At 36.6% G+C, this 23,347-nt stretch overlaps 3 protein-coding genes and 2 non-coding genes across 6 annotated transcripts; 2 read left to right on the forward strand and 3 right to left on the reverse strand.

The window, feature by feature from the left end:
* Window positions 1-159: 159 nt before the first annotated feature.
* LOC108813885 (uncharacterized) lies at window positions 160-1,931 on the forward strand (the record flags this gene model as incomplete). Its single annotated transcript, XR_008937695.1, has 8 exons — window positions 160-444; window positions 525-550; window positions 640-802; window positions 890-973; window positions 1,060-1,125; window positions 1,208-1,299; window positions 1,394-1,441; window positions 1,549-1,931. It is a non-coding gene; the product is annotated as an uncharacterized LOC108813885 (transcript).
* Window positions 1,645-4,538, forward strand: LOC108813884 (ATP-citrate synthase alpha chain protein 1). 2 transcript variants are annotated; one of them, XM_018586569.2, is made up of 11 exons: window positions 1,645-1,785; window positions 2,331-2,433; window positions 2,572-2,910; window positions 2,994-3,074; window positions 3,140-3,191; window positions 3,282-3,396; window positions 3,475-3,556; window positions 3,650-3,745; window positions 3,824-3,925; window positions 4,015-4,131; window positions 4,228-4,538. In XM_018586569.2, the coding sequence occupies exons 2-11, from the start codon at window positions 2,335-2,337 to the stop codon at window positions 4,414-4,416; spliced, it is 1,272 nt and encodes a 423-aa protein (XP_018442071.1). In that variant the 5' UTR covers window positions 1,645-1,785; window positions 2,331-2,334; the 3' UTR covers window positions 4,417-4,538. The 2 variants fall into 2 exon arrangements, with proteins under 2 accessions (XP_018442071.1, XP_018442070.1); XM_018586568.2 differs by lacking the exon at window positions 1,645-1,785 and adding an exon at window positions 2,086-2,203.
* Window positions 4,539-10,157: 5,619 nt separating this feature from the next.
* LOC108807309 (uncharacterized) lies at window positions 10,158-12,657 on the reverse strand. Its single transcript, XM_018579580.2, has 8 exons — window positions 12,177-12,657; window positions 11,998-12,092; window positions 11,830-11,933; window positions 11,642-11,742; window positions 11,446-11,549; window positions 10,909-11,346; window positions 10,574-10,705; window positions 10,158-10,500 (listed from the first exon to the last, which is right to left on the reverse strand). The coding sequence occupies exons 1-8, from the start codon at window positions 12,417-12,419 to the stop codon at window positions 10,323-10,325; spliced, it is 1,395 nt and encodes a 464-aa protein (XP_018435082.1). The 5' UTR covers window positions 12,420-12,657; the 3' UTR covers window positions 10,158-10,322.
* A 1,790-nt stretch (window positions 12,658-14,447) lies between these two features.
* TRNAD-GUC (transfer RNA aspartic acid (anticodon GUC)) lies at window positions 14,448-14,519 on the reverse strand. Its single transcript has one exon. It is a non-coding gene; the product is annotated as a tRNA-Asp (tRNA).
* An 18-nt stretch (window positions 14,520-14,537) lies between these two features.
* LOC108812281 (alpha-glucan water dikinase 1, chloroplastic) lies at window positions 14,538-22,829 on the reverse strand. Its single transcript, XM_018584503.2, has 33 exons — window positions 22,590-22,829; window positions 21,927-22,193; window positions 21,751-21,792; window positions 21,569-21,669; window positions 21,369-21,447; window positions 21,184-21,275; window positions 20,917-21,070; window positions 20,437-20,823; window positions 20,232-20,339; window positions 20,046-20,141; window positions 19,826-19,966; window positions 19,645-19,733; window positions 19,356-19,490; window positions 19,070-19,232; window positions 18,886-18,975; window positions 18,634-18,819; window positions 18,484-18,546; window positions 18,342-18,404; window positions 18,197-18,256; window positions 17,964-18,116; window positions 17,744-17,827; window positions 17,396-17,572; window positions 17,178-17,284; window positions 16,877-17,090; window positions 16,686-16,789; window positions 16,480-16,612; window positions 16,243-16,368; window positions 16,020-16,130; window positions 15,690-15,788; window positions 15,426-15,599; window positions 15,249-15,341; window positions 15,035-15,150; window positions 14,538-14,926 (listed from the first exon to the last, which is right to left on the reverse strand). Exons 2-33 carry the CDS (start codon window positions 22,170-22,172, stop codon window positions 14,722-14,724), a joined length of 4,191 nt encoding a protein of 1,396 aa, XP_018440005.1. The 5' UTR covers window positions 22,173-22,193; window positions 22,590-22,829; the 3' UTR covers window positions 14,538-14,721.
* Between the last annotated feature and the right edge of the window lie 518 nt (window positions 22,830-23,347).

The raw sequence follows: 23,347 nt of genomic DNA on the forward strand, positions 1-23,347 counted from the left end.
GCTCAATCACCGGAAACAAAAAAGGGCATCACATCTTGTAATCTTCTGTTTCTGTTTCTGTTTATTACTATATTATAATTCTAACTATACATGATTCTTGTTGAATTCTTAGGACTTATTGTTCTATAGCCATGGCTCCTCCTGATACAACAGCCTTAAAGTTACTGGTTGAACTGGAGGGTTCTTCCTCTGTGCGTTAATCATCTTAGCTCCATTAGCCTTAGCAGCGATTCTCGATCCGGAGATACGAAGGCAAGAGAAGAGAACGAGAAATCTCCCGGACGTTGTTCCAAGACGAAGCTTGGACCACATGTCTTAAAGAGTCCACCCTCTTTGGTTGCTTGCCTTTAGAGTGTTCTCGTTTCTCGCAATGCTATCTCTCCTCATTGCCAATGTTGTTAGTCATGGAACTCGGCGTGTTTTACTTCTATACTCAGTTGAGTTCTTCTTCTTCTTTTTTTTTTTTAATCTTTGAAAATGAGTGAAAAGATTTCAATCTTTGTTGGTGGTGAAACAGGTGGACGTTACTCTTGTCACACTCTACTTTGGGGTATGTGTGTGTGTCTCTTGGAAAATTCAGAATGTTTACTGACTGAAAGCTTATCTATGATTCCTTCTCTTTGTTTTTCTTGTCCATAGTATGGTTCGTTGTTATCTATTTACGGATGCTTCATCTACAATAGAGAAGAGAGTTATACTTATACAAGTATAGGTTGATGCGGAACAAGACACTTATAGACCACCTACCATCTCAAAACCAGCTAGTTTTTGGGTTTATTATATCTTTCAAGTCCTTTTCCAAGTAAAGTTTCTTCTAATCATATCTTGTTAAATGAGTAAAGACTGTACGATGATGCCATCTCAAAACGAGCTTTCTGTTGTGACACAGACTTGTGCTGGTGCTGTTGTGCTAACGGATATTGTGTTTTGGGGATTAATCTACCCTTTTACTAAAGGTTACAGGCTGAGTTTTGTAAGTTTCTGGCTCTTCTTGTACTGTTTGATAATGTTCACTGAGTCGACAATGAATATTTTTAATTCCTTTATCTTTGTTTGCAGCTCCATGTTTGTATGCATTCTGTCAACGCAGTTTTTCTCCTCGGTGACACATGTCTCAATTCTTTGGTAACTCTTTTCAAAAACATTGGTGATGTGGATACTGCTTTTTTAGAACCTAACAGATAATCTTTGTTTCTTCTTCATCCAGCGATTCCCGCTGTTCCGTATCTCATACTTTGCATTTTGGAGCTGCATTTTCGTCGCTTACCAATGGATTATCCATGCTTTCAAGAACTTATGGTAGTACACACTTTCTTTCTGTCTTTGTGTGAAGTCTTTAACAATTAATTGTCTTCAGAGTTATTTAACTTTGTAAGGGAACTTCTTTTGCCAGGTGGCCATACCAATTTCTTGATCTGTCGTCACCGTATGCACCCTTATGGTATGTTCATAAACTCTTCCACACTTAGTATGTACCGATAAAAACTCAAACTCAAGGATGGAAAGAGAGACACTTATTGTGATCTTCTTGCTAATGTGTTTATCCAGGTACTTGGCAGTGGCAGGGATGCATATACCGTGCTTTGCCGTCTTTGCTTTGATCATAAAGCTGAAGAATTCTTTGCTAGAGCGTCACAGCTCGTTATAGGTTTGGGGTTCCCTCTTCTATCTGTTGAGACACGTGAGGACTCCATGGTCTTATAAGTCAAAACACAAAGTCATAGAAACTCAAAAACACCCTATTTGTGGATAATAAGGCTAAGCAGAAGATAGAGTAAGCCCAAGGTATCTCAAGTTATCAAGAACAGTACAAATGTTCATTGAGATCTTAGCGTCTTGTTTATTTGAACATGTTATTCTTTGGATGTAGTACCCTTGTTGTAATGATGGCTTCACAAAACTAATAATAACTTAGAAAACTAATTTGGTTAGATGTTATAACAACAAATCAGAAGCTGAAACGTTGGTTTACAAGTTAGGTAGTGCAAACTCTGAAACTGAATGAACAACTGAACATCCACCAGCTCTTTTCAGGCTCATAGTTATTTTTTTAACATATAGTATTTATTATATTTTGTGATTTATGAAGTAAAACCGATCATTTGTAAGTTGCTACTATAAATAGTAAAATACAGAGCCCTTACTGGTGAGCTAACTTACTTACCGAACCTCTCTCCTCTCCCTTCATTCAATTCTATCAACGGTAAAGAAGATCCTCCATTTTTTTGAGGGATCTCTGCTTCTTCTACATTCCTTTGATCTCTATTCCATTTGCTAACATTCTTGTTTTGATTTGGTTCTGTCGTGTTGTTGAATTCTTCTTCTCCAAGTAAAATGGCAAGGAAGAAGATCAGAGAATACGACTCAAAGAGACTAGTGAAGGAACATTTCAAAAGGCTTTCTGGCAATGAGCTTCCTATCAGATCCGTTCAGGTTTAGCTCCTCATTTTCCTTGCTTGAGCATTGGTTTCTCGGACATGAGGCACTTTGATCATTTTGTGGTTGAAATAAGCAGCTATAATAAAATGCTTCATGTTTACCTGTTTATCCTCTTTATGTGTGTGTGTATAGATCAACCAAACGACTGATCTAAATGAGTTAGTAGAGAAAGAACCTTGGCTCTCGTCCGAGAAGCTGGTTGTGAAACCTGACATGTTGTTTGGAAAGCGTGGCAAGAGTGGTTTGGTTGCTTTAAACTTAAGTTTTGCTGAAGTTGCCACTTTTGTCAATGAGCGTTTAGGCAAAGAGGTAGAGATGAGTGGATGCGTAGGACCCATAACAACATTTATTGTCGAACCATTCGTCCCACACAATGAAGAGTTTTATCTTAACGTTGTCTCGGATCGCCTCGGCTGCAGCATAAGCTTTTCAGAGTGTGGAGGGATTGAGATCGAGGAGAACTGGCACAAGGTATCTTTTGTTGCTCCAATGTCTCAGCAGTGTCTTCCATCATAAAGATGGAGTCTGAGTTTAGGTTGCTGTTTTTTTTTCAGGTGAAGACAATATTTTTACAAACTGGTGCTTCACTGACACCTGAAGTATGTGCACCTCTTGTAGCAACTCTTCCACTAGAGGTAATCTAACCGTTCTGAACATTGCCACAGAATCTGCACTTTTAAGTAACATTTTCCATATACAGATCAAAGCAGAAATTGAAGAGTTTATCAAAGTCATTTTCACTCTATTCCAAGGTATGCTGAACCTTTCACACAGATCAAATCAAATCATATATACTGGGATATAATCTAACCTTAAAGTCTTGTCTCCCTTTGGTTTACTAGATCTTGATTTCACTTTCTTGGAGATGAATCCTTTCACACTAGTTTGTGGAAAGCCTTATCCTCTTGATATGAGGGGTGAGCTTGACGATACTGCAGCCTTCAAGAACTTCAAGAAGTGAGTTTCACTAACCTTTTGAGCTTAAAAGATCTTTTGAGAAGAAGGTGCACCATAACTAAGCCCTTGAACTTGCAGATGGGGAGACACTGAGTATCCTATGCCATTTGGGAGAGTAATGAGTCCAACTGAAAGCTTCATCCATGGATTAGATGAGAAGGTATCATCATAGTCTAAAAAAGTCTTGTCTCCTTCATGGTTTTTTGAACTAGTAAAAGAGCTTTCTTCTATGCCCCTTTTTTTGTGGTTGCAGACAAGTGCGTCCTTGAAGTTTACAGTTCTGAATCCCAAGGGGAGGATTTGGAAAATGGTAGCTGGAGGAGGAGCAAGTGTCATCTATGCTGATACCGTATGTATTGTTCCCTAAAGAATCTCTGCCTTTTGTTTTCCCTTACAAGTTCTTTCAACGTTAAAGTTTCTTATATAGGTTGGAGATCTTGGCTATGCATCTGAACTTGGCAACTATGCTGAATACAGTGGAGCACCCAAAGAAGATGAGGTTTTGCAGTACGCCAGAGTTGTTATTGATGTAAGATTTAGATTTTTTTTTCTCCTTACATGAGACTATTTCTTTCCTGTGAATGATGATTAGTAATAAAAAAAAACACAATACTGCAGTGTGCTACAGCAAACCCTGATGGGAAGAGCAGAGCTCTTGTGATTGGAGGTGGAATTGCTAACTTCACTGATGTTACTGCTACTTTCAATGGCATAATCCGCGCTCTCAAAGAGAAGGTAAGGTCAAGAAAACTTGACCTCCCCTCTCAGAGACATTTACTTACTGAAGAGGATCCAAAGCAAAACATGTTTTGTTATGTATCTGTTTAATAGGAGGCAAAGCTGAAAGCAGCAGGGATGCATATATATGTGAGGAGAGGAGGACCAAACTATCAAAAAGGACTTGCTAAAATGAGATCCCTTGGAGATGAGATCGGTGTCCCCATTGAGGTTTATGGTCCAGAAGCAACCATGACAGGTATCTGCAAGGAAGCAATCCATTACATCACAGCTGCAGCATAGGCTTCTCTCTCTCAGTGCCTTCAGTTCCATATGTATTATTACCCAAAAGCCGTCTCTTAGCTACTTTGTGTTCAAGATCACTTGAAGCTACTGAACTACTTGCAATAATTTCTTGAAAACTCTTTTGGTTTGTCTCTCTTTCAGATACAAAGTTCTTAAGATTTCTTATGGACCTAGAAACATAATATAAAGACTCAAGAGCAGCCAAACATTGTCCACTTTTTATTCCAGAAAACAAAACAGGAAAGAAACACACAAACACACACAAGACGATCAATATTACAATATTCTTTCTTACTGGTACAAAAGTATCAAAGATGAGATTACATACGGTAGAGATTAAATCTTAAACAACTCAAAAGATCTATATTACAACCAAATACAACTCGAAACACACGAGCCTGATGCCGATATATGACTTGCCGGTTTGTGCCATTACCATAAAGTTATAAGACCTATAACTTTTTGTTGTTGTTGTTGTCTCCTTGCTTTCTCATGGCCAAGCTAAACAAACTATTGAGGTTCCCCTGTCTCCTCCTTGAAGGGCTTCTTCTGCATTTTTTTTCTGGTGGTGCCTCTCCGGCTAAGAAAATGTTTTTCATCACTTTGAAGATCCTTTATGAACTATTTCTTGAGTTTTTTTTTATATTTTTAAGATTGGTGGGTGAAGTCTTATATCTAAATGGAGCTGATATATATAGATATACGTGTACGTACTTGGATGGTGATTTAATTATTGAAGGTGGAGGTGATGATGACTATTGGATAATGATGTGTGGTATCTTTATATGTTTGGTCCAAGTCATAGTCCAACTCAAAGTTTCCCACTTTCTTCCCTTTTTGTCAAAGAAAGGATTCGGTTTAGCCGTTAAAAGTTTGGTGCTGCATCATCGCACTCGTGGAAAAAATAAAGTTGCTAGATTCTCATGTTTGTTTGAAATGTCAGGTGTGTGCCTTTTTTATGTTATTTCTGAGAGAAATAAAGGTATGTTGTATGAACAATTTGTAAATGCAAGTGTTAGCCATTTTTGAAAGTTCAGTAAATGGATCATACACAAAGCAAATGGTTGGTTCCGCATGTTTTGGTCATATGCAAATATGCAATCATTTTAATAGATTTTTATTGGTACTTCAATTAAGTCATAACAAATACTCAAAAATGTTTTTCTAAAACGTTAGATTTTATCCGACTTTGTGTTATACTTTTATATCTTTTTATGTTTAAAATAAATATTCTTTAGAAGCACAAAAACAATTTGTGAAATGACCAATGGTCGTACGTTGTTGTTTATTTAAGCAATTGTGCGTTCCTTGTATGATTCCATTTTTTTTTGCTATGCATATGTATATTTGAAACAGTTTTGCTCTTCTTGGTAGTTTGAAACAGTTTTACTCTTCTTGGTAGTTTCTGAAATTACAAAAAAAGTGTCGTATAAAACGTAAATGCAAGTTTAGCCATTCTAAATTTTAGTTTTAGAATTTTAGTAAATGAATCATATACAAAGCAGGTCAACAACAAAAAAAAACATATACAAAGCAGGTCATTACAAAGGTTAGTTCCCGCATCTTTTGGACATAAGTTAAAAGTTCCATACTCAAAATTTTGCTAGAACGTTAAGTTTTTTCCAACTTTGTATTTTTTATGTTTAATAGAAATATTTTTGGACGAACCATACTCAAAACATATTCTTTTTTTTATTAATTAAGCAATTGTGCGTTCCTTGTATGATTCCATTTTTTTTTTGTGATGCATGTATATTTTCGGCCACGAAAATTCCTATTTAGATAATGTATTCGAAAAAAAATCAGAATTAAAAAAAAACATTATGTAACTTTAAAGTAGGTAGGTACCTAATTAATTGAGTAGATATCCAAATGAAAAAAAAACTTTATGTTAATCCCAAAATCAAATATTCCTTTATAATATATTATTTAAATTTCTTTATTCATTTTCTACTGTAAATCGAAAAAATAAATTCAATGATATTTTTATATAAAATATATCAGATGATGCGTATACAACAGTTCTTGCTTTATAAAAAGAAAAAGTTATTGTTAAAGGTTTTAAAGTTCTAATCTTTGGGCTGATCATTTTGGGCCTTGAGCTTGGAGTTACGGACAAATTAAACTCTGTGGTTAGCAAAATTAGTTTGAAATCAAACCGGAACAAATCCAAAATCTTCATGTTATGTGTCAATTTGGAAACTCGTCTGATTAGATTTTTAATTTGAAGATATCCGGGGGAAAATTCGTATCTGTTACTAATATTCATCTGTTTCAGATATCTATTGCATTCCCAGGTGATGGAGCATGGAAACGTTTCCAACGGTATTATACACCTTTTTCCAATGTCGTGTATCACTAGGTTCTTACTTACACTGGACCCTTTTGGTGTATAGTAAATTAGTAACCTTGCTTTATATCATTAAGAGTTCTGCACGGACACATAAATAAGATATAGCTCCAAAACAATCACTGCATCATCGTATATATCTACTCAGATTAAACTTATCAAAAAGTATTAACTCCATTCTCACTTCGTCCATAACTCACCACCTAATTCTTGTGCCACTTCAGAAAGTCTTAGCTGCACACGAAGCATCGAGAATAAGCGCATATATGTAATGTGCCACACACGGCATTGTTCCCCAAGGTTTACAACCATTGGACAAATGTTATGATGATTCCATCTAAACCGAGTCATTATAGTAAAAACCTTTGTGTTTGTCTTTTCTGGTTGCAGGTGATCCCATAGAAGGTCTGTGCTATTTCTGGACCACGGACTCGTGTGGATTGACAGTGAAGTACTGAGCCTCGCTGGTTCTATAGCTTATGCTCTTCAAGTTTAAGCTTCCATGGTGCGAGTAGATATTCAGTCAGCAAAATTTTTTTTGGGTTTGGACAATCTGATTTATGAAATTTGGTGTATAGTACCGGTCGAAGCATTTTCCATTGCAGAGGTTGTTTTTCTAATGTAGGAAAATCCAATAATGTAATGGTGATTCATTTCACTTCTTTGTTGAGTGAATAAGTCTTGTGTTAATCTTGTTGTGATCTGAGATTAGGAGGCTTGTCATACTTTACTGGTGCTAAGAAGAAAGATGAGAGGGTTCTTGTTCCTGATTCGGGATTTCTTAACAAGCATCTACGATATGTATATGAGATCTTGATTTTATATTGACCTTTTATGCACATTTATTGATGATGACAATGGCTTCTAGGGAAAGGGAGTTATTCTATTACCTAAAAGGAGGACGAGTTGATTTTGGAAAAGAGCATAGTGAAGCTTGTGGACATTCTCGGTTTTGTAGAGACTACAGAGAAGGTCAGGTTTTGATCTGAAACTTTCACTTTGTATATGAAATGTATAAATTACTTGGACATGTGTGTGTTTTAGATTTTGATCCCATTCCTTTTGTGGGGCATTCAGCTGGTGCCCTTGTTGTGCGTGTGTTGCAGCAAATGCTTGCAGATAAGGTTTGAAGTTGAAGAATGTCTTCTTGGTTTCAAAAAGCTCTGTTTAATGACTGATGCTAACACATGCTGCTTGTTGGATTATCTTATCCCATGTCAACAACAAATCATTTCTCGTGTATGTTTTCTTCTTATAAGATAATGATTCTCTCTACTTATTACTAATTGGTTTTAGGTTAGAAACTCATCTAGCTTAACATGGTATCAGAGTCCGATCCAAACAATCCAGTCCGATCCAAACAATCCAATCCGATCTATCATCGATCCATCCCAAAGTTGACATATCGATCCTTATCCGAATATTCCGAAATTGATGGTCAAAGAACCATCATCTTGAGCGGGCATATTAGAGACAAAGGTCTCGTATCGGGTATTGGAACAGATCCTTAGTAATATATAAAATATATAAACCTCTTCACTTATTACCAATTGGTTTTAGGTTAGAAGCTCATCTAACTTAACACTTTTTGGGCATGCTTTTTTTTTCTGCTACTAGTTCCTTTTATCTTACCCTAAAACTTCAAATCTATCTCTTCTTGGGTTCTATGTTTTTTTTGTGGTAATACTTCCCATTATTTAAAAACCCTTTTTTACTTTCATTGACAAACAATCAAATTCACCCTAAACCTCAAAAACCAGAATTTAATTAATAAACAAAAAGGAAACCAATTCTGAGTGTTTGCATTACCCCTTTGGCAAAACCAAAGATCCCATGAACCAATCAAAATATAATAGGAGACAAACCTTCAACATTGCTTTGATAATCGACATTAACCACCATTTTTCTTATCTCTTGTTACCAAGGAAGTTAATCTACTAAGAGCATCATCAACGGTGGTTGCTACAAAAGGGGTGCTTAAAATTTTTAATTTTTTTTTTATTTTTTCCTTTGTGATTTTAAAAAAAAAAAATTAATAAAAAGACCAGTGACGGGCCACCACGTGTCAGTGGAGCCCGCAAAAACACCAAACACCAACGCTTAACTAAGCGTTTTTCTTCTTCTGTTTCTTCTCTTTCCTTTTTTTTCATTAAAATATTCATAAGCCACCATTAAACTACTAGGGTTAATGGTGCTCTAAAATGTTTTAAAATAAGAACAACTTTCACTATATTATATTTTGATTTTTTAAAAAAATTCTTTAACAACACCACACTAGAAACATAAAACTCAAAACTTGAACAATAAACACATAAAACGTTCAAACTAATATCTTATAATTATTTTTATTCTTCATGTTCTGGCTTTTCAAAGTCTTCAACAGGTTTTCCCATTTCCACCTCATCTTCACCTTGACTTTCCCACTCTTTGCCTCTTTGATCTCCTTCTTCCCCACCTTCACATTCTTGTCGCAAGTTGTTGTTACTTTTTTCTGATTAGAACCACGATCTATAAACCAACATACAATTAACAATAGTTAGAAACCAAGAGAAAGTTCCTACATTTCCTAGAATAACACATAATCAAAGAAAGTTTACCCTCCTTTGAATCCATTTTTGTTCTTTGGAAATTTTTCTTGATTTCTGTTGTTGTGTCTGTATACAAGCTTGGTAAATATATGCAAATGTGTGAGTGAGAAAAAGAAAATCAACGGTCCAAATAAATAAAAATAAGTACTAAAGACAATCATTACAAATGAAAATAGGATTTGAATAAGATGAATGGAATATAATAGAAATTGAATAGTGTGCATTTCATTTATTCCTTAACAAATGGTTATAGATCAATGTTTTTTGTGTTTTGTTTAGTTTTTGTGTAATATATGGAGTGGTCATTTCATTTTATATAAGTTAAAAGGAATAATTGGAATTGATCATTCTACATCACTCCATTCAAAAATTGGGCAATCCAGATACAACCTTAGTATATTTGAAATATTACTAATGCTCTAACGCAACCTTCACACAATTGTTGTTCTTTAAAATCATTGAAGCGAGTGTATATGTCTTTGTTCACACAAAAAAAAAGAACATACCTAGTGGTAACTATTTGATCCGAAGCCCTTAACTTAATCACAACAAATAAACATAATTGACACCAATTACATTCTATATTCCTATTTGAATTGTGAGTTATGAATCGTACGTATACAAGTTTGATGCTATTTTTTAGTAATTATCGTCGATCCCCCTATTGCTTAGGGTAGCAATTCCAATTTCATCATAATAATAATATAAAAGGAGAGATTATAGTAAATGCAATTTGAATTCCTAACCATAGACTTTATACACTAGATTATCATATCATTTGGCAAGAACAAAAAATTAGATAAAAAAGAATCTGATGCATCTATAAATTTTAAATGAAATGTAGATGTTTATACTAGTATATAAAAACAAGAGAGAATAAGAACAATGGATATATCTAATATTAATGAATTGCTAAAGAATTAAGGCTCAACGTCAATGTAGTCAAAGCTGCTGTTTTTAGGCTATCAACGAGGAGAGCGGGGAGCACGAGGAGACTGATTAGGGAGAGTCTGAGGAATCTTTCTAAAAACATGTTTCCTGCAACGTTGGAAGATACTGTCGTATATTAGATCAAACTGCACTCCAGCTCTCTCTCTATTCACTATGAACGTTATGTGATCTGCTTCCACTATCTTATAGTACCTGCAATAACCAAAACAAAAGGTTCCCATTCAGTTTCCACTCTATGTAACATGTTATGATATGACTCACTCACCATATTCCAGGTTGTAACGTTTGGCACTCAGAGTCGCTCCTTATGAACCGGCTAGGATGCTCCACGGGTAGCCTCGGATGCGTCATTGATATCGTGTTCATTGCCCCATCGTTCTCTTGCCACTCCTCATCCCTTCATACCAAAACATTTTAGCTTCTCTTAGAATAGTGTATCTATTTTGCAGTGTTTAAGCAAAGCGAAAACAGAGGAAAACAGAGTAAAAGCAGAGGAAAACCGAGTAAAACAGAGGAAAACAGAGGAAAACAGAGGACTGATCAAGGACTTCAAGAATGAATGTAAAAGTGCAAATCATTTTGAGTCTTGTTGTTTGTTACCTATAGCCTTTATAGGGAGGAGAAACATCCTGCGGGAATCTCCATTGGCTCATCTGAAAGACGCGGAGAAAGAGCATAGGGTGGATGCCAAGAACACCTGAAGGGATAGTCATGCCCATGATTCTGCGTGTACGTTTAGTCGCGTAGCTGAAGTAGTAAGTGTTTGGGAACGTCTGTAGATTGGAGTTGAGACTTGTGGAGCCTTGGATCGTCAGATCAGGTAAGATCCAATCACCAGTAGCAAAAGGACCTGTGTTTCCGACAAGGCAATCAACTAGACCTCTCAAGCCGGTTTTCTTCCATGACATGTTGAAGTGATCGAACCCGAAACTGTAGTAAGTCTTTAGCCATGAGATGTCCAACCAATCGTACATTATCACGCCTATACGACATAGCTGCAACAGAGATATTGGTTTCATGCTTATTCCATCTTCTGTCCTGTAATAGTAACAAACAAGATTTTGAGATGAGAATAAACATTTGATTCCAAGATAAAACCATTAACGTAGAACTGAAGTTTTCAGGAATGAAACTGACCTCATGCCATCTAAGTAAGTCCTGGTGGTACCATTGAATGCTCCAGACAATGATGTCACACTCAGAACCCAATTCTCATTCGTTTCTTCAAACCCTTCAAATGCCTAACCATCACAGTTTGATCAGACATATGTGTTAGCATCAAAATCATTAAACAGAGCTTTTTTAAACCAAGAAGACATTTATGAAGTCAAACCTTATCTGCAAGCATTTGCTGCAACACACGCACAACTTGGGCACCAGCGGAATGCCCCACAAAATGAATAGGATGATCCTCATCCCACTCAGGGTATTGCCCTAACACACAGACACACATGCCAAAAGTCAGATATACATTTCATTTGAATGCATTATTTCCGTGCAAGTTTCAGATTAAAACCTAACCTTCTCCATAGTCTCTTCCAAAACGAGAATGTCCACAAGCTTCACTATGCTCTTCTCCAAAATCAACTCTTCCTCCTTTTAGGTAATAGAATAACTCCCTTGCCCTGGAAGCCATTGTCATCATCAATAAATGTGCATAAAAATCAATATTAAATCAAGATCTTATACCTATCATAGATGCTTGTTAAGGATCCCAAATCAGGAACAAGAACCCTCTCATCTTTCTTCTCGGCACCAGCAAAGTATGACAAGCCTCCTAATCTCTGATCACAACAAGATCAAACCTCAAAACCAAAGAATCTAACTGAAAATAAATAAAAAGAAACAATATTAAAGGTTTGCATTACCCCTTTGCCAAAACCAAAGATACCATGAACCAATACAATAGGAGGCAGACCTTGGACATTGCTTTGACTTTGATAATCATCGTTGACATCCACATTTGACTTGAAAAAGTAATCATTAACGTTCTTCGAAATATCTCCGGCCACGGCTGTGCTGAATATATAAAACCCGTAAAGCAAATGCACCATAGCGCTCACGAAGAGTTCAGCGATTTCAAGAGAAGTCACCATCCATAACTTAATCATCTTCTTTCCCTTCTCTCAAGATAAGAATTAAAAACAGAGTCCGAACAGGGGAGACAAATGCAGAGAGACCCTGGTGAGGCTTTCTTCAAAAGAACATTGAGACGATGATTCTTTGGACCCAGAAATCAAATTCAAAAAAACTTTGAATATTCCCGAGAAAGTGGCGTCGTCTCTCTTATTGGAACATTTTTTCTGGAAAATTCTTTGTCATCCACTTGTATCTGCCCACCGCTCACCAAACAACCATTTCTTTTTTATTACACAACAATAAAAATATGATTTATTGACCCAAAAAACAATAAAATATTATTTTTCCTTTTCAAATTTACAATTCTTTTAGGTCAAGCGCGCCATCTGTATGAGCCTTGACCTCTCCTAGTTTCCGAAAGAATAAATATATAATAAAATTAAATTCTCAGCTTTAATTACCATTATTATTATTATTTTGGTGAATTGTGATTGGTTAAGACAAACGGCGAAGTTCGCTGGATCGGTGCTGGAAGGTTGGTTAATAATTTCCCAACTGCTTCTTCTGCTTTGATGTGTAACCTTATCCAGTTAATTATATAACGTTCATATGTTTAAGCGGTAATTTAGTTAACTAGCTTTCTAAATTAACAAATAAAATCCTATAGTAAGCAAATTATCATATTTGATCCTATATCCACAAGTTTTAATTAGGCAAAAGGATAACATTATGAAAGATCATGCATATGGATTTTCATTTCTATCTATTATATATTAGTATAAAAATAGTTAATCCATTCAAAACATATTAAAATATGGTTCAAATATTGAATTGTATTAAATATATTTATCTAAATTAAAAACTGATTCTACCAAGAAAATCAACAAACGCTATATTTAGCCACCAAAATGATGTTTATTTATTCATGAGTAGTAAAAACAAAATAAATATGGATTTACAAGAAGGATAATCCCATAATTATATGAAAATTAAGTTAATCACCGGTCATAACATCTTTGGTGTTTTTATGCGTTTGATATACAGAATGGGAAAAATCTTTTAATTAATATAAACGTAGGTGACCTCATGTGGAAAGTTGAGTATAACTTTGGATTCTGTTGGCGCTTGAGAAGGTTTTGTTGTATAACGTGGAATTTATTGAGGAACAAGAACTAATGCACATGGCTTGTAGGTTCTTACAAAAAGTGGCATTTAATAATAATATCGAACTTTCTTTTCCTTTTTAGGCAAGAAACAATCATGTTCGCGCTATAGGAATAATGTTTGCAGACGTGGACTTCCACTTGATATGAACTTTCTTCTTCTGACCCATGAAATTGCAAGACCACTGGTCAAAAGCATTAAAGTTTTGTTGATTCCACTAGGCTAGCTTCCTCCAATTCCACATCCAAGCAGATCAATGCGAACCTTTAATTGTATTCATTCAAGTTTTTTTTTTCAAAAAGAAAAAATCATATTCATTCAAGTTTTTGACTAATACTGTATTATGATACATACTGATTTATTTATCTGTGAATGAATACCATTTGTAAACAATAAGTTTCTGTTTTTAGTGATCAAAGAAAATACATAAATAAAGAAAATTTGAGACAAAATGAATCAGGACAAAGTTCCGCTGAGAAAGCCAAAACATGAAATCTTCACAAAACGTGATGCATAGCCATGCTCTCCCTTTTCCCTTTGCATGAGTGTATATGGAATATCTTCTGGAATCGGAATAATATACTTTGAGTAACTAAACCATCATATATTTTACCAAAAGAAAAACTAAACCATCATCAGTTTCAAAAAAAAATAAAAACTAAACCATCATATATGCAAACTTCAAGTAGTCTCTCGATCGACCACTGAAACGACAAGCAGTTTTCAGTTGCACTCAAGTTGAAGAAGCTTTCGACCCCAATTACAGTTTCAAAACCGAAGTGCCCACCAAACTCTTGACTAAAAGAAAATTTTATATCAACTAATCAATCACACAAGGGTTTCGTGGTGTAGTTGGTATTAACAAAAATTCGAATTTTGTATTAACAAAAAATAATCGCCGTTGCCGGGGATCGAACCCGGGTCACCCGCGTGACAGGCGGGAATACTTACCACTATACTACAACGACCTTGTTGCTTGCCAAAGCTGAAGAAGTTTTCAACTCCAATTACAGTTTCTTTTTTGCTTACATCTTAATGTTTGTGTAGTACACATTTTTTAATCTATATGCGCGTTTTATGCTTTACACTCTTTGCTTATAGAGTAAAGAAGAAGTTCACTGGACAACAAATAAGGTAACGTACACATTGACAAGTGGTCGGAGAATTCGATCACACTTGTGGCCGTGTCTGGACGACATAGAGCTTCCCGTCTCTGATCACACCTTCAATATCCTGTGGAGTTCCATACAGCTTCTCGATGGCATCTCCTGCGCGTGCAATGTCTGAGAGGATCTTTTTCTGGAAGCTATCGTCAGTGATGAGAGGATCCGTTGTGTAATCGAGCACTACTTTGTCTTCCTCGTCCATCGGTACACTGGCAAAAGAAAAAAAACAGGTAAGGAGAAGGTTCATTGCTCCTACAAGTGTTGCCTACAATGATGAAACCAGAGAGAAGGTTTTGAGTTTTTTTTTTTAGGTTTACCTGTCGTAGAGACCTGCACCTGCATAACCTTCCAGATCTTCTCCGTTAGAATCGGATCTAAAGATGATGGAGCGTCTTATGAACAGTCCAATCGGTTTGCTCGGGTAACCTAGCAACTGTTACATGTTTTAAACCTCATCAGCATGAATCTTTTCAAAAGGGACACGGTTTGCGCACATTATAAAAAAAAAACAGTGGTTAGGTTTTAGTATACCAGAGGCGAATCAAGGTTGTTTTTCTTGCAGATGAAACTCAGAGACCGACCTGGATATGCTCCTACAAGAGTTTCACCAAGCCCTTTGACAACCTGAAACCCAAAAAAAAAAAAAAAGAAACAGTCATATGAAGTTAGCACCTATTCACAAGGGTTTAGGAGTGGATCTCAAGTTACCTCAGCGTAAATCTCTGATGAGTCTCCAGAAGAAGGGTTGGTTGTGTGAATGACGAAGGCGTAGTCAGCATTGATGACTTCTTGGACCAAAACAGCCATGCAGAGATAGTCATGATCCAGTTTTACTTTCTTCGTGCTGAAGTACGCTCTCTCGTTCCATTTTGAAGCCCAAACCTGTGAGATTTATATTAGCCGGTTTAGTGAGATATGACAATATTTTAAGGGTTAAGCAGCAATGTAGCTAATTATACTAAGATTTTTGACCTTTTTAATGGCGGCCCAAGCTTGCTCCCATCTCTGTTCACCTTCATCACCCGGCCATGGCATGTCAGAACTTTTCATAGTGCTTTTAAGTTCTTCAACCTGAGCATCAACACAACCATTACATAGGCACACTACAAATACCCAATTTCTACTAAGAAGATTTAGCTCTTCTGAATATATGCACTTTTGATTAACAATTAAAAGCATCAAAAGCTTAATCAATGGCATCAAGATGATAACACTCATACTCGAGCAATGTAAACACATCAATGAATACTTAATTGTGTCCCACGGTTATAACAAAAAGAAAAAAAAAACTATATGACATACCAGTTCTGCGGGTGCAACTAGTCCCAACACTGTCTTACGGATTTCTCCAAGAGCACCTTGGTCTCCCTCTTCAAGACTTTTCTTCAATACTTGCAATTTCTCGCTCACCGCCTGAACATTTCAAGAGAGAAAGAGTGTGATTTAGAAGTAGGTTGAGGTAATCAATGAAAAGCAAAGTCGTTTGGTGAAAGAAAATCATGAAGAATCAAAGTCTGAAACATACCTGATTCTCCTTTTCGGAGAGAACCTTCTCAAAAACACCAAATGGGAGCGCAACTGAAGTTGGGATACCAACCCAAGAAGGAACTTTCCCTTTCAGATATCCAATATTCCTTGATTTAGCACCAACCTAGAAAAGGTAAATTGAAAGTGTATCTTTACTATACAAAGACCAAAGAAATAATAAAAGATACAAAGATGGGTAAGTAAAAAAAAATCAAATAACGTTTACAAAACTAACCAAGTCGTTTGTGAACTCCTCAGACGATATAGCATATCTACCCACAAACTGCTTCTTCACCAAAGAAATGCTTGGAGGGACATCTTCTAAGTTGTCTGAACTCTGACTCGAAAGTTCACTCTCGTTTACCTCTCTGAGTAGTACCAAAATCAATTAAAAGAATATCAACATAATAACACTATCAAGCACATCTCAAGTATAATCACCTATAGACCACATCTGCAGAGGTTGGCTTTAGGCTCAGAACTTTCCCATCCATTGCTTGGAGATCAGATAAGATACCAGAATCAAAACATGTGGCGAAACAGATCTGCAAGTGGATGTCAGACAAAAGTTGAATGAACAAGCCGCAAGAATCAATAACTATTTTAGAAACATAAGTGAGTTTTATTTTAACCTTTCCATTTCTTGCTCGGACAGAAACATGAGATAGTACATCCGGCATGTCAGGTGTGAGTACTGCAACAGCACCATCAGGAATCTCCTCCTCTCCTCTCACTCGTTTCGCAACTATAATCGTAGGTCTGTCGTAGGTTTTGTTCTGTACGGTGAGCAATTCATCCACAACAATGACGTATCCAACGGCCTCTACAGGACTTATAACCTGCCAACTGATCAAAGAGAAAGTGAAGGAACGTTAGATACAATCTGCTACAGAGCCATACTAATCAGTCAGATAAACTATTTGGCCATCTAACCTTCCCAAGTTGGCAGTCTGCCTAAGAACTGGGTCAAGTCGGTTAACCAGTGACGACAACGCTGCAGCAGATCCAGCTCGAATGATCTCTTCAGTAAATATGCTAACCTGTTGACATGGTTAAAAGAATATTATATAATCTATCTCATGTTCGAGGGAAATATATAAATAATGGATGATAAATAACGGTGGTTTTAGTCACAGGAAAGGGTAGCTTACAGCCCATTGATCGACTCCAAGACAAGATCCAAGATACTCAGCCGATGGTTGCAAAATTTCAAGGTACCTCTCAGCTTTGCTCGCAAGTGCCAATCGACTTCTATCAAGAACAGACTTTGCATACAAAGCCCAGTGATCTTTTTTGCTCTTGAACATGTTGAGGGCAAATTGCCATCCCTGCAAAACCAGTGGAACAGAATCATGCATCTTGTCTAAATTTTTCACATTTTGGACCTTGGACTTTTAGCCACTAGGAAGAATCAGAGGGATCTAAATTATGTATAAACTTGGCCATAATTAAGGAAAAGGTATGCTACAGAAAACATGGCAAAGTCACTGAATATTCACCTTCAAGCAGTAGATAAGATCCTCATTGTCATCTGACGAAAGAGCAAGATTTTCAAGAACGAGGCTGATGAAGTACATAATTTTCTGCAGTATTAAAGTATCATATAAGGAAAAGAGAATAACAAGAGAGAAACAAAAACACAAGAAGGATATGAAACCGTTGTCACTTGTCACATATGTTGAAGAACAATTTATCATGACGAGGACTGAATCCATTTACCTCAGGTCCAGCATCATTCAATTGCTCATATCCTCTTTCAATAGCTGTTCTGACAGTAGAATCAAGAGCCAGGTCCAAGAATAATAAATCCTTGAGGCGGTCATGAGACTTCAGCAGAAGTGGCCTCAGCTCTTGACGAGCTTCGAGTAAACCCTACATCAATATTCCTTCTCATGATACGTACGCCATGTAAAAATTATCGACCTAGTATATATAGGAAAGCTTTAACACACCTCAAGAAGTGGCTCAACATTCTTTTCTTCGACATGTTGTAGGACGAAACGAAGCAAGTCCTGTTGAAGGACATGCCAACACAGTGTAAGTTGTACGGATTTAACAGGTATATTTAATTCTTGAAATGTATGAGAGGAAAGGTACTGGATATCCAGAAGGCAATCCTGATATAGGATTTATCTGCACCCCAACCATGAAACCTTCACCCTGAAGGACAACACAAATTGTTCAGTTGCAAATTTCAAGAAGAGTCATTAACTGTAACTTTTCAATATAACAGCATTACATCATCTTGGTAGCCCATGCAATTTTGTATAGCTGACTCCAGGTCTGCCCCTGAATGAACAGCCTAAAACAAAGTAAAAAAAAAAGACCACAAATTACATGATCTCCTTTATAAATCAGACCAAGTTTACAAGAAAGTTGGGTAATCAACCTTTAAAGTCCTCATGTAGTGTCCAAGATCACGGAGAAGACCATCCTTTTGTTCTCTTCTAAAACTTGGTTCAGAATGTATGGCACGATCATAACTCAAGAGTCGCTCTTTGGTTATGCCGTTGTCGTTCAAAGTCTTCCAGTAAACACTCATGTCAAAGTCACTTTTGACATAATCCATCAAAGCCTATAGAGAAATAAAAAGTGTCAAAAGAAAGATTAAGACTGTAACTGGAATCAAACTGTCAAATACCTGACAGATGACAACATCATCTGGACTAGTGTTGTTATGCAACTTCTGATGCCATTCCTCCATCATTCCACCTGCGCAGTCATTATTCCTCTGCAAACAGGAACTTCACTCACTCAACAACCAAAAAGTTGACTAATCATTTTTTCAAATAAAAAGATTATAAGAAATCTAAAAAGACCAACACCTGGATGACTAGAATTTCGTCTCGGATTCGTTGTCCAACATCTCCTTCACCGCCTCGACCAACAGTAGACATTATCATTCGCAAAAGCTCTCTGTACTCTGGATAGCTTGCATAAACTTCCTGTAGAACATCAGTCAGCCTATCCTGCGCTTTGCTTATCTCCCTGCAATAAGGTAGTGAGTTGTGTAATACGCTGTAAATGAAGGTATCTTTTGCAAATGTGGACCGAATCTAAATGAAGGTATCTTTTGTAAATGAAGTTACTGTCACATTCTTTGAACTGTACCTAGGCTTAACATTATAGTTTTTGTTCCACACAAGCTGTCTTGTAGCCATAAACCTCATCCAGACTAGGATCCCTGCAAAGCCCAGTTGACCAGCATTTTTTGCCTCGTCCACAAGATCTGCTGCAATGTTGAAGCTAGACATACAAAAAGCAACCTTCATTATTTACTTCATGCACAAAAGAGATGTCTGACTGAGAATATAAATTTTAGTGAATGTGGAACATGGATCACTCATTGTACTAGTAAGCAGAAAATATTAAGAAGCAGAATGCTTGACCATAAACTCACCGATGCATGAAAGACTTTTGGGCCTCACTCTCTAGATCTGCGATTCTATCCAGTAAGTTCTTGGCTGTACCTTCTCCATCACCATAATCCTTTCAAATGAAAACAATTAAAATTAAGTAGCTAGGAGACTAACATAGACCAATTGACAGTGCTTTTCAGAAGACAAAGAAGGAAGAGGAACCTTCTGAACATGTTTTTCTGCTTTAGCAAAGTCCACATAAAAGTCACTGCCACTATTTTTGATCCACCTTTCACCAGCCTTGAGTACAAACGGCATGCCCTTGTGACTCTCGCCTTCTATTTCCACCTCAAAAGTTTGCACCTACAGTTATTGGTTAACACGAGGCTTTAACATACCATATATGGACCAAAATGGTATTAATATATTCAACTAGTCATACCGGACTAGGAAGATCTGTTGAGGCAATGGTGAGTTGTGTATCAACAGCACCACGTACTGGTAAAGAGTTTGGTGGCAGTATATCTGAAGGTGGGTCCTACAGTGTCAAAAAGAGACAGGCCAGAAATACGGTTCAAAGTATGCTCCTGTTTGATTGAGAAACTATAAAAACAAAAAGATATCTTACCAACCACTCTCCACCCTTTTGAGACAAAGCCCAGTGAAGGGTAATCGGCTCTTTGACATCAGTTGCCAGATGAATTTTCGTCTTTCCAGAAAGTTTAGTGACAAGAACCTAAACAGAGAGAACAATGAGTTGCCATTAGAAAGAAAATGATTGTCGGATGCATATCTAACCCGAACAGAAAGCAAGACAGATACTCTCGACTAACCAAGATCGTGCCGCCATCAAGCTTGAATGTTTTCTTGCTAAAGACTGGAGTAGTTTCTTGTTCCTCCTTTGCTTTGGCGTACATCTCCAGAGTCGTTAAGGCCCGTGGTTCACTTGAGGATTTGGAGTTTGGTTCAACGAAATCAGCAACGTGCTTGCATATAAGCTCATTCAGGTCCCTTCCCTTCCGCTGGATCTTCTCAGTGCTGAAATGTTTTTTCTGCTTCGGTTGCTTGGAAACTTTTTTCTGTGACTCCTGTCCACTGGATGAAGTCTCCTTAGATTTTGGAGTGTCATCTTTCTTCAGCAGCTTTCTTCGAAGATCTTCCACTGAAGCACCTTTCATCATTTCCTCCCTTAGCTCTGTACGGGCAGCTTCATACTCCTCCTATAAAGACCAGAGACTAATTACTCTGCTTAACTATAAAGTACAAAGAAATATATCCTTAAGAGATATGGCTGTATAGGTACAAAGTCATACCTTCTCTTTCTCCGGGGAGTAATTTTGTTTACCATTACGTTCCCATCTAATATATGCTTGGATCTGTACAAGATCTTCAGGAACAGAAACATTGTGTTCCACATTATTTCCCATGGGTAAGTTTATATGAAAATTTTGACCGTTGTTTTTGTACCTGCATATGTTAAGAGTTAAGATTATGAGAAAAGACAATAGCTTAAAACAAAAATTAGGTAGCTCTATGTTCTAGTCTTAATAGCAAGAAGAAGAAGAAAAAATCAAGCTCACCATTTGTTCCGACTTTCGTCAAATATAAGAAACTCAATAGCTTGTATTGCCTGATCATCTATCTCTAGTTTAAGGTAAGAGTTGTCACCGGACTGTGAATGAGAGAGAACCCAAAGCACCATTTAAAAAATCTTTAAGTAGCGGTGTAAATGTATATGTGGAGGAATTTGAATTTGAAAACTCACTTTCACAAATGGAGTTCTAAGAGCTCTGTTCTTGTAGTTTATAGTTCTATCCGGAGAGCGAGAAGGTAGAACCCATTTTCTGAAACAGGAAAATAAGAAAGAAAGTTTTAACAAAAAAAACAATGTGCCATTAGTAAAGCTTGAAGAAACCTTATTAGTTAGAAAAGTTGAACATCATTTGTGAGAGAGAGAGAGCATACTCTTTGTTGTCACGTATTGCACCCCAGTGTAGAAGCAATGAGTCACTTGTATGAGCTATCTGGATATTTACTTGTCTTACATTTGCAGAAGTGACTTCGACCTATTGAAATTACCATCACATGAACGTTATGGCGGATACAAGATATAACATCCCATTTGTTTGTAAAAGGTTTACACTTACCAGTAAGTCAATATTTCCGTCAAGATTAAATTTCTCTACTGCCTGTTCAAAGGATGAAATTTTTTTAGCACATATCAATATGATAAAAACGATTACCAAAACTACATTGACTAGTTGCAACCAAAAGTCACATCCAAACAATTTCAAATTGGTTAAAACTTAAAAAGAATGTAAACCTGAGAAGCAGGATCCATGGCGAGAACAGCTCGTGTAACAACAGACGAGACAGGCCTTCTTCTTCTTCCTGATTCAGTGAGCAGACTCCGTCCTGAGTTATGAAGACCTTTCCCGTAGAACTGTGTAGCGAGATTAGATCTGCCAGTCTTCCCCACAGCCGGAAAGGAGGAAGAGTTGAGCTTGGTATGATGTGGAGGACGAATCAGAGCCCGGTTAAGTAAGTTATGCACAAGGGAGTTACTCATGCTTTCTTGTCACACTTTGATCTGATAAGTAAAGTTTATTGATTATATATATATATATATAATAACAAACAAAAAGGAAAACAATCAAAGCTTTTTTGCATAGATGAATTATAGAAACAAGTTATACTCTTTGTCGCCAAAAAGAAAAGAAAGAAGAAGAATCAGACAAGCCGAAAACACTTTTGTTTTTTTTTTTGGAAGCCAGTACAGTAATAGTTACTTGATCAGCTAATGGGAACAAGTGCCAGTATACACCATAGAAGAAAAGAATCAAACATTTTGTACAAAGCAATCGCAGTACCAACGAAACTGAAACGGAACCACCGATAAACTAGCAGAATCCAACGAAATTGAATGTGAAATTCAACAAAAAAAATAAAAAATTGTACCGGTGGAGCAAAAAAAAACGAAACTTACAAGAAATCTGAATCACAAAAAGAAAAGATCTTTTTGAAAGTGGGAGTGGGAGTTTCTTTAGCTCTTTGCCTCTTCTTCTTCTTCTTCTTCTTCACAAACACTCACGTGTAATCGAAGTAAGACGGGGGCACTTTATCTCCTGCAATTACGCCACGTGGTGCTTCGTGATTCGAGCGCGTTGGAGGAACGGCACGGGGGAAGAGAGAGAGAGAGAGTCCAGTCTCGTGGGATTCTTCTCGTGCCAGATATTTTCATACTTCACCTATTTTATTACACTAACTGATTTTTGCTTTTTCAAAATATATATATTTTAATCTCTTTCTGTTTTTGTCCTCTTGTTTTGATATTTTTTCTTTGGTCGACATGTTTTTTTTTCTATTCACAAACCACGAACTACAGAAATTTTTTTTCGTTCTTTATCTTTGTTAGTGTCCAAAGCCAACTTGTTCAATCATGTGCCTTATATGGCATTTTTTTGTGTGTGGTGTTTCTGCAAAGAGCTTTACACATTGTGAAAACATATACTATATGTTGAATAGCAAAAGGATAATTTTCTATAGTGGTATAGTGTATGATCTTTGCAAACAACAACAACCCAAACAATAATAATGGTGATAGAGAAAAGGATATGTTTAAGCTATGTTACGTTGGGATGAAATGTTATGTGAATCATATACTCTACGTGAATCAAACCTGATAGTGTCTTAACTTCTATCTTTTGAGAAATGTATGTACTCAAAATGGTGTCTACATGGTCC

Source organism: Raphanus sativus, chromosome 8, assembly GCF_000801105.2.
Source record: "Raphanus sativus cultivar WK10039 chromosome 8, ASM80110v3, whole genome shotgun sequence".
Taxonomy (NCBI): domain Eukaryota; kingdom Viridiplantae; phylum Streptophyta; class Magnoliopsida; order Brassicales; family Brassicaceae; genus Raphanus; species Raphanus sativus.

What these genes read in the sequence shown, in the direction of transcription:
- LOC108812281 (XM_018584503.2), bottom strand. Translation starts at nt 22,172, where the DNA reads ATGAGTAACTCCCTTGTGCATAACTTACTTAACCGGGCTCTGATTCGT. An exon ending in ACTCCCCGGAGAAAGAGAAG is followed by an intron (nt 20,824 to 20,916) that starts GTATGACTTTGT and finishes TGGTCTTTATAG; the next exon opens with GAGGAGTATGAAGCTGCCCG. An exon ending in CAGACTGCCAACTTGGGAAG is followed by an intron (nt 17,091 to 17,177) that starts GTTAGATGGCCA and finishes CTCTTTGATCAG; the next exon opens with TTGGCAGGTTATAAGTCCTG.
- LOC108807309 (XM_018579580.2), bottom strand. Translation starts at nt 12,419, where the DNA reads ATGATTAAGTTATGGATGGTGACTTCTCTTGAAATCGCTGAACTCTTC. An exon ending in TTAACAAGCATCTATGATAG is followed by an intron (nt 11,934 to 11,997) that starts GTATAAGATCTT and finishes AATGGCTTCCAG; the next exon opens with GGCAAGGGAGTTATTCTATT. An exon ending in ACGTTACAACCTGGAATATG is followed by an intron (nt 10,501 to 10,573) that starts GTGAGTGAGTCA and finishes TGGTTATTGCAG; the next exon opens with GTACTATAAGATAGTGGAAG.
- LOC108813884 (XM_018586569.2), top strand. Translation starts at nt 2,335, where the DNA reads ATGGCAAGGAAGAAGATCAGAGAATACGACTCAAAGAGACTAGTGAAG. An exon ending in TAGCAACTCTTCCACTAGAG is followed by an intron (nt 3,075 to 3,139) that starts GTAATCTAACCG and finishes TTCCATATACAG; the next exon opens with ATCAAAGCAGAAATTGAAGA. An exon ending in GTGTCATCTATGCTGATACC is followed by an intron (nt 3,746 to 3,823) that starts GTATGTATTGTT and finishes TTTCTTATATAG; the next exon opens with GTTGGAGATCTTGGCTATGC.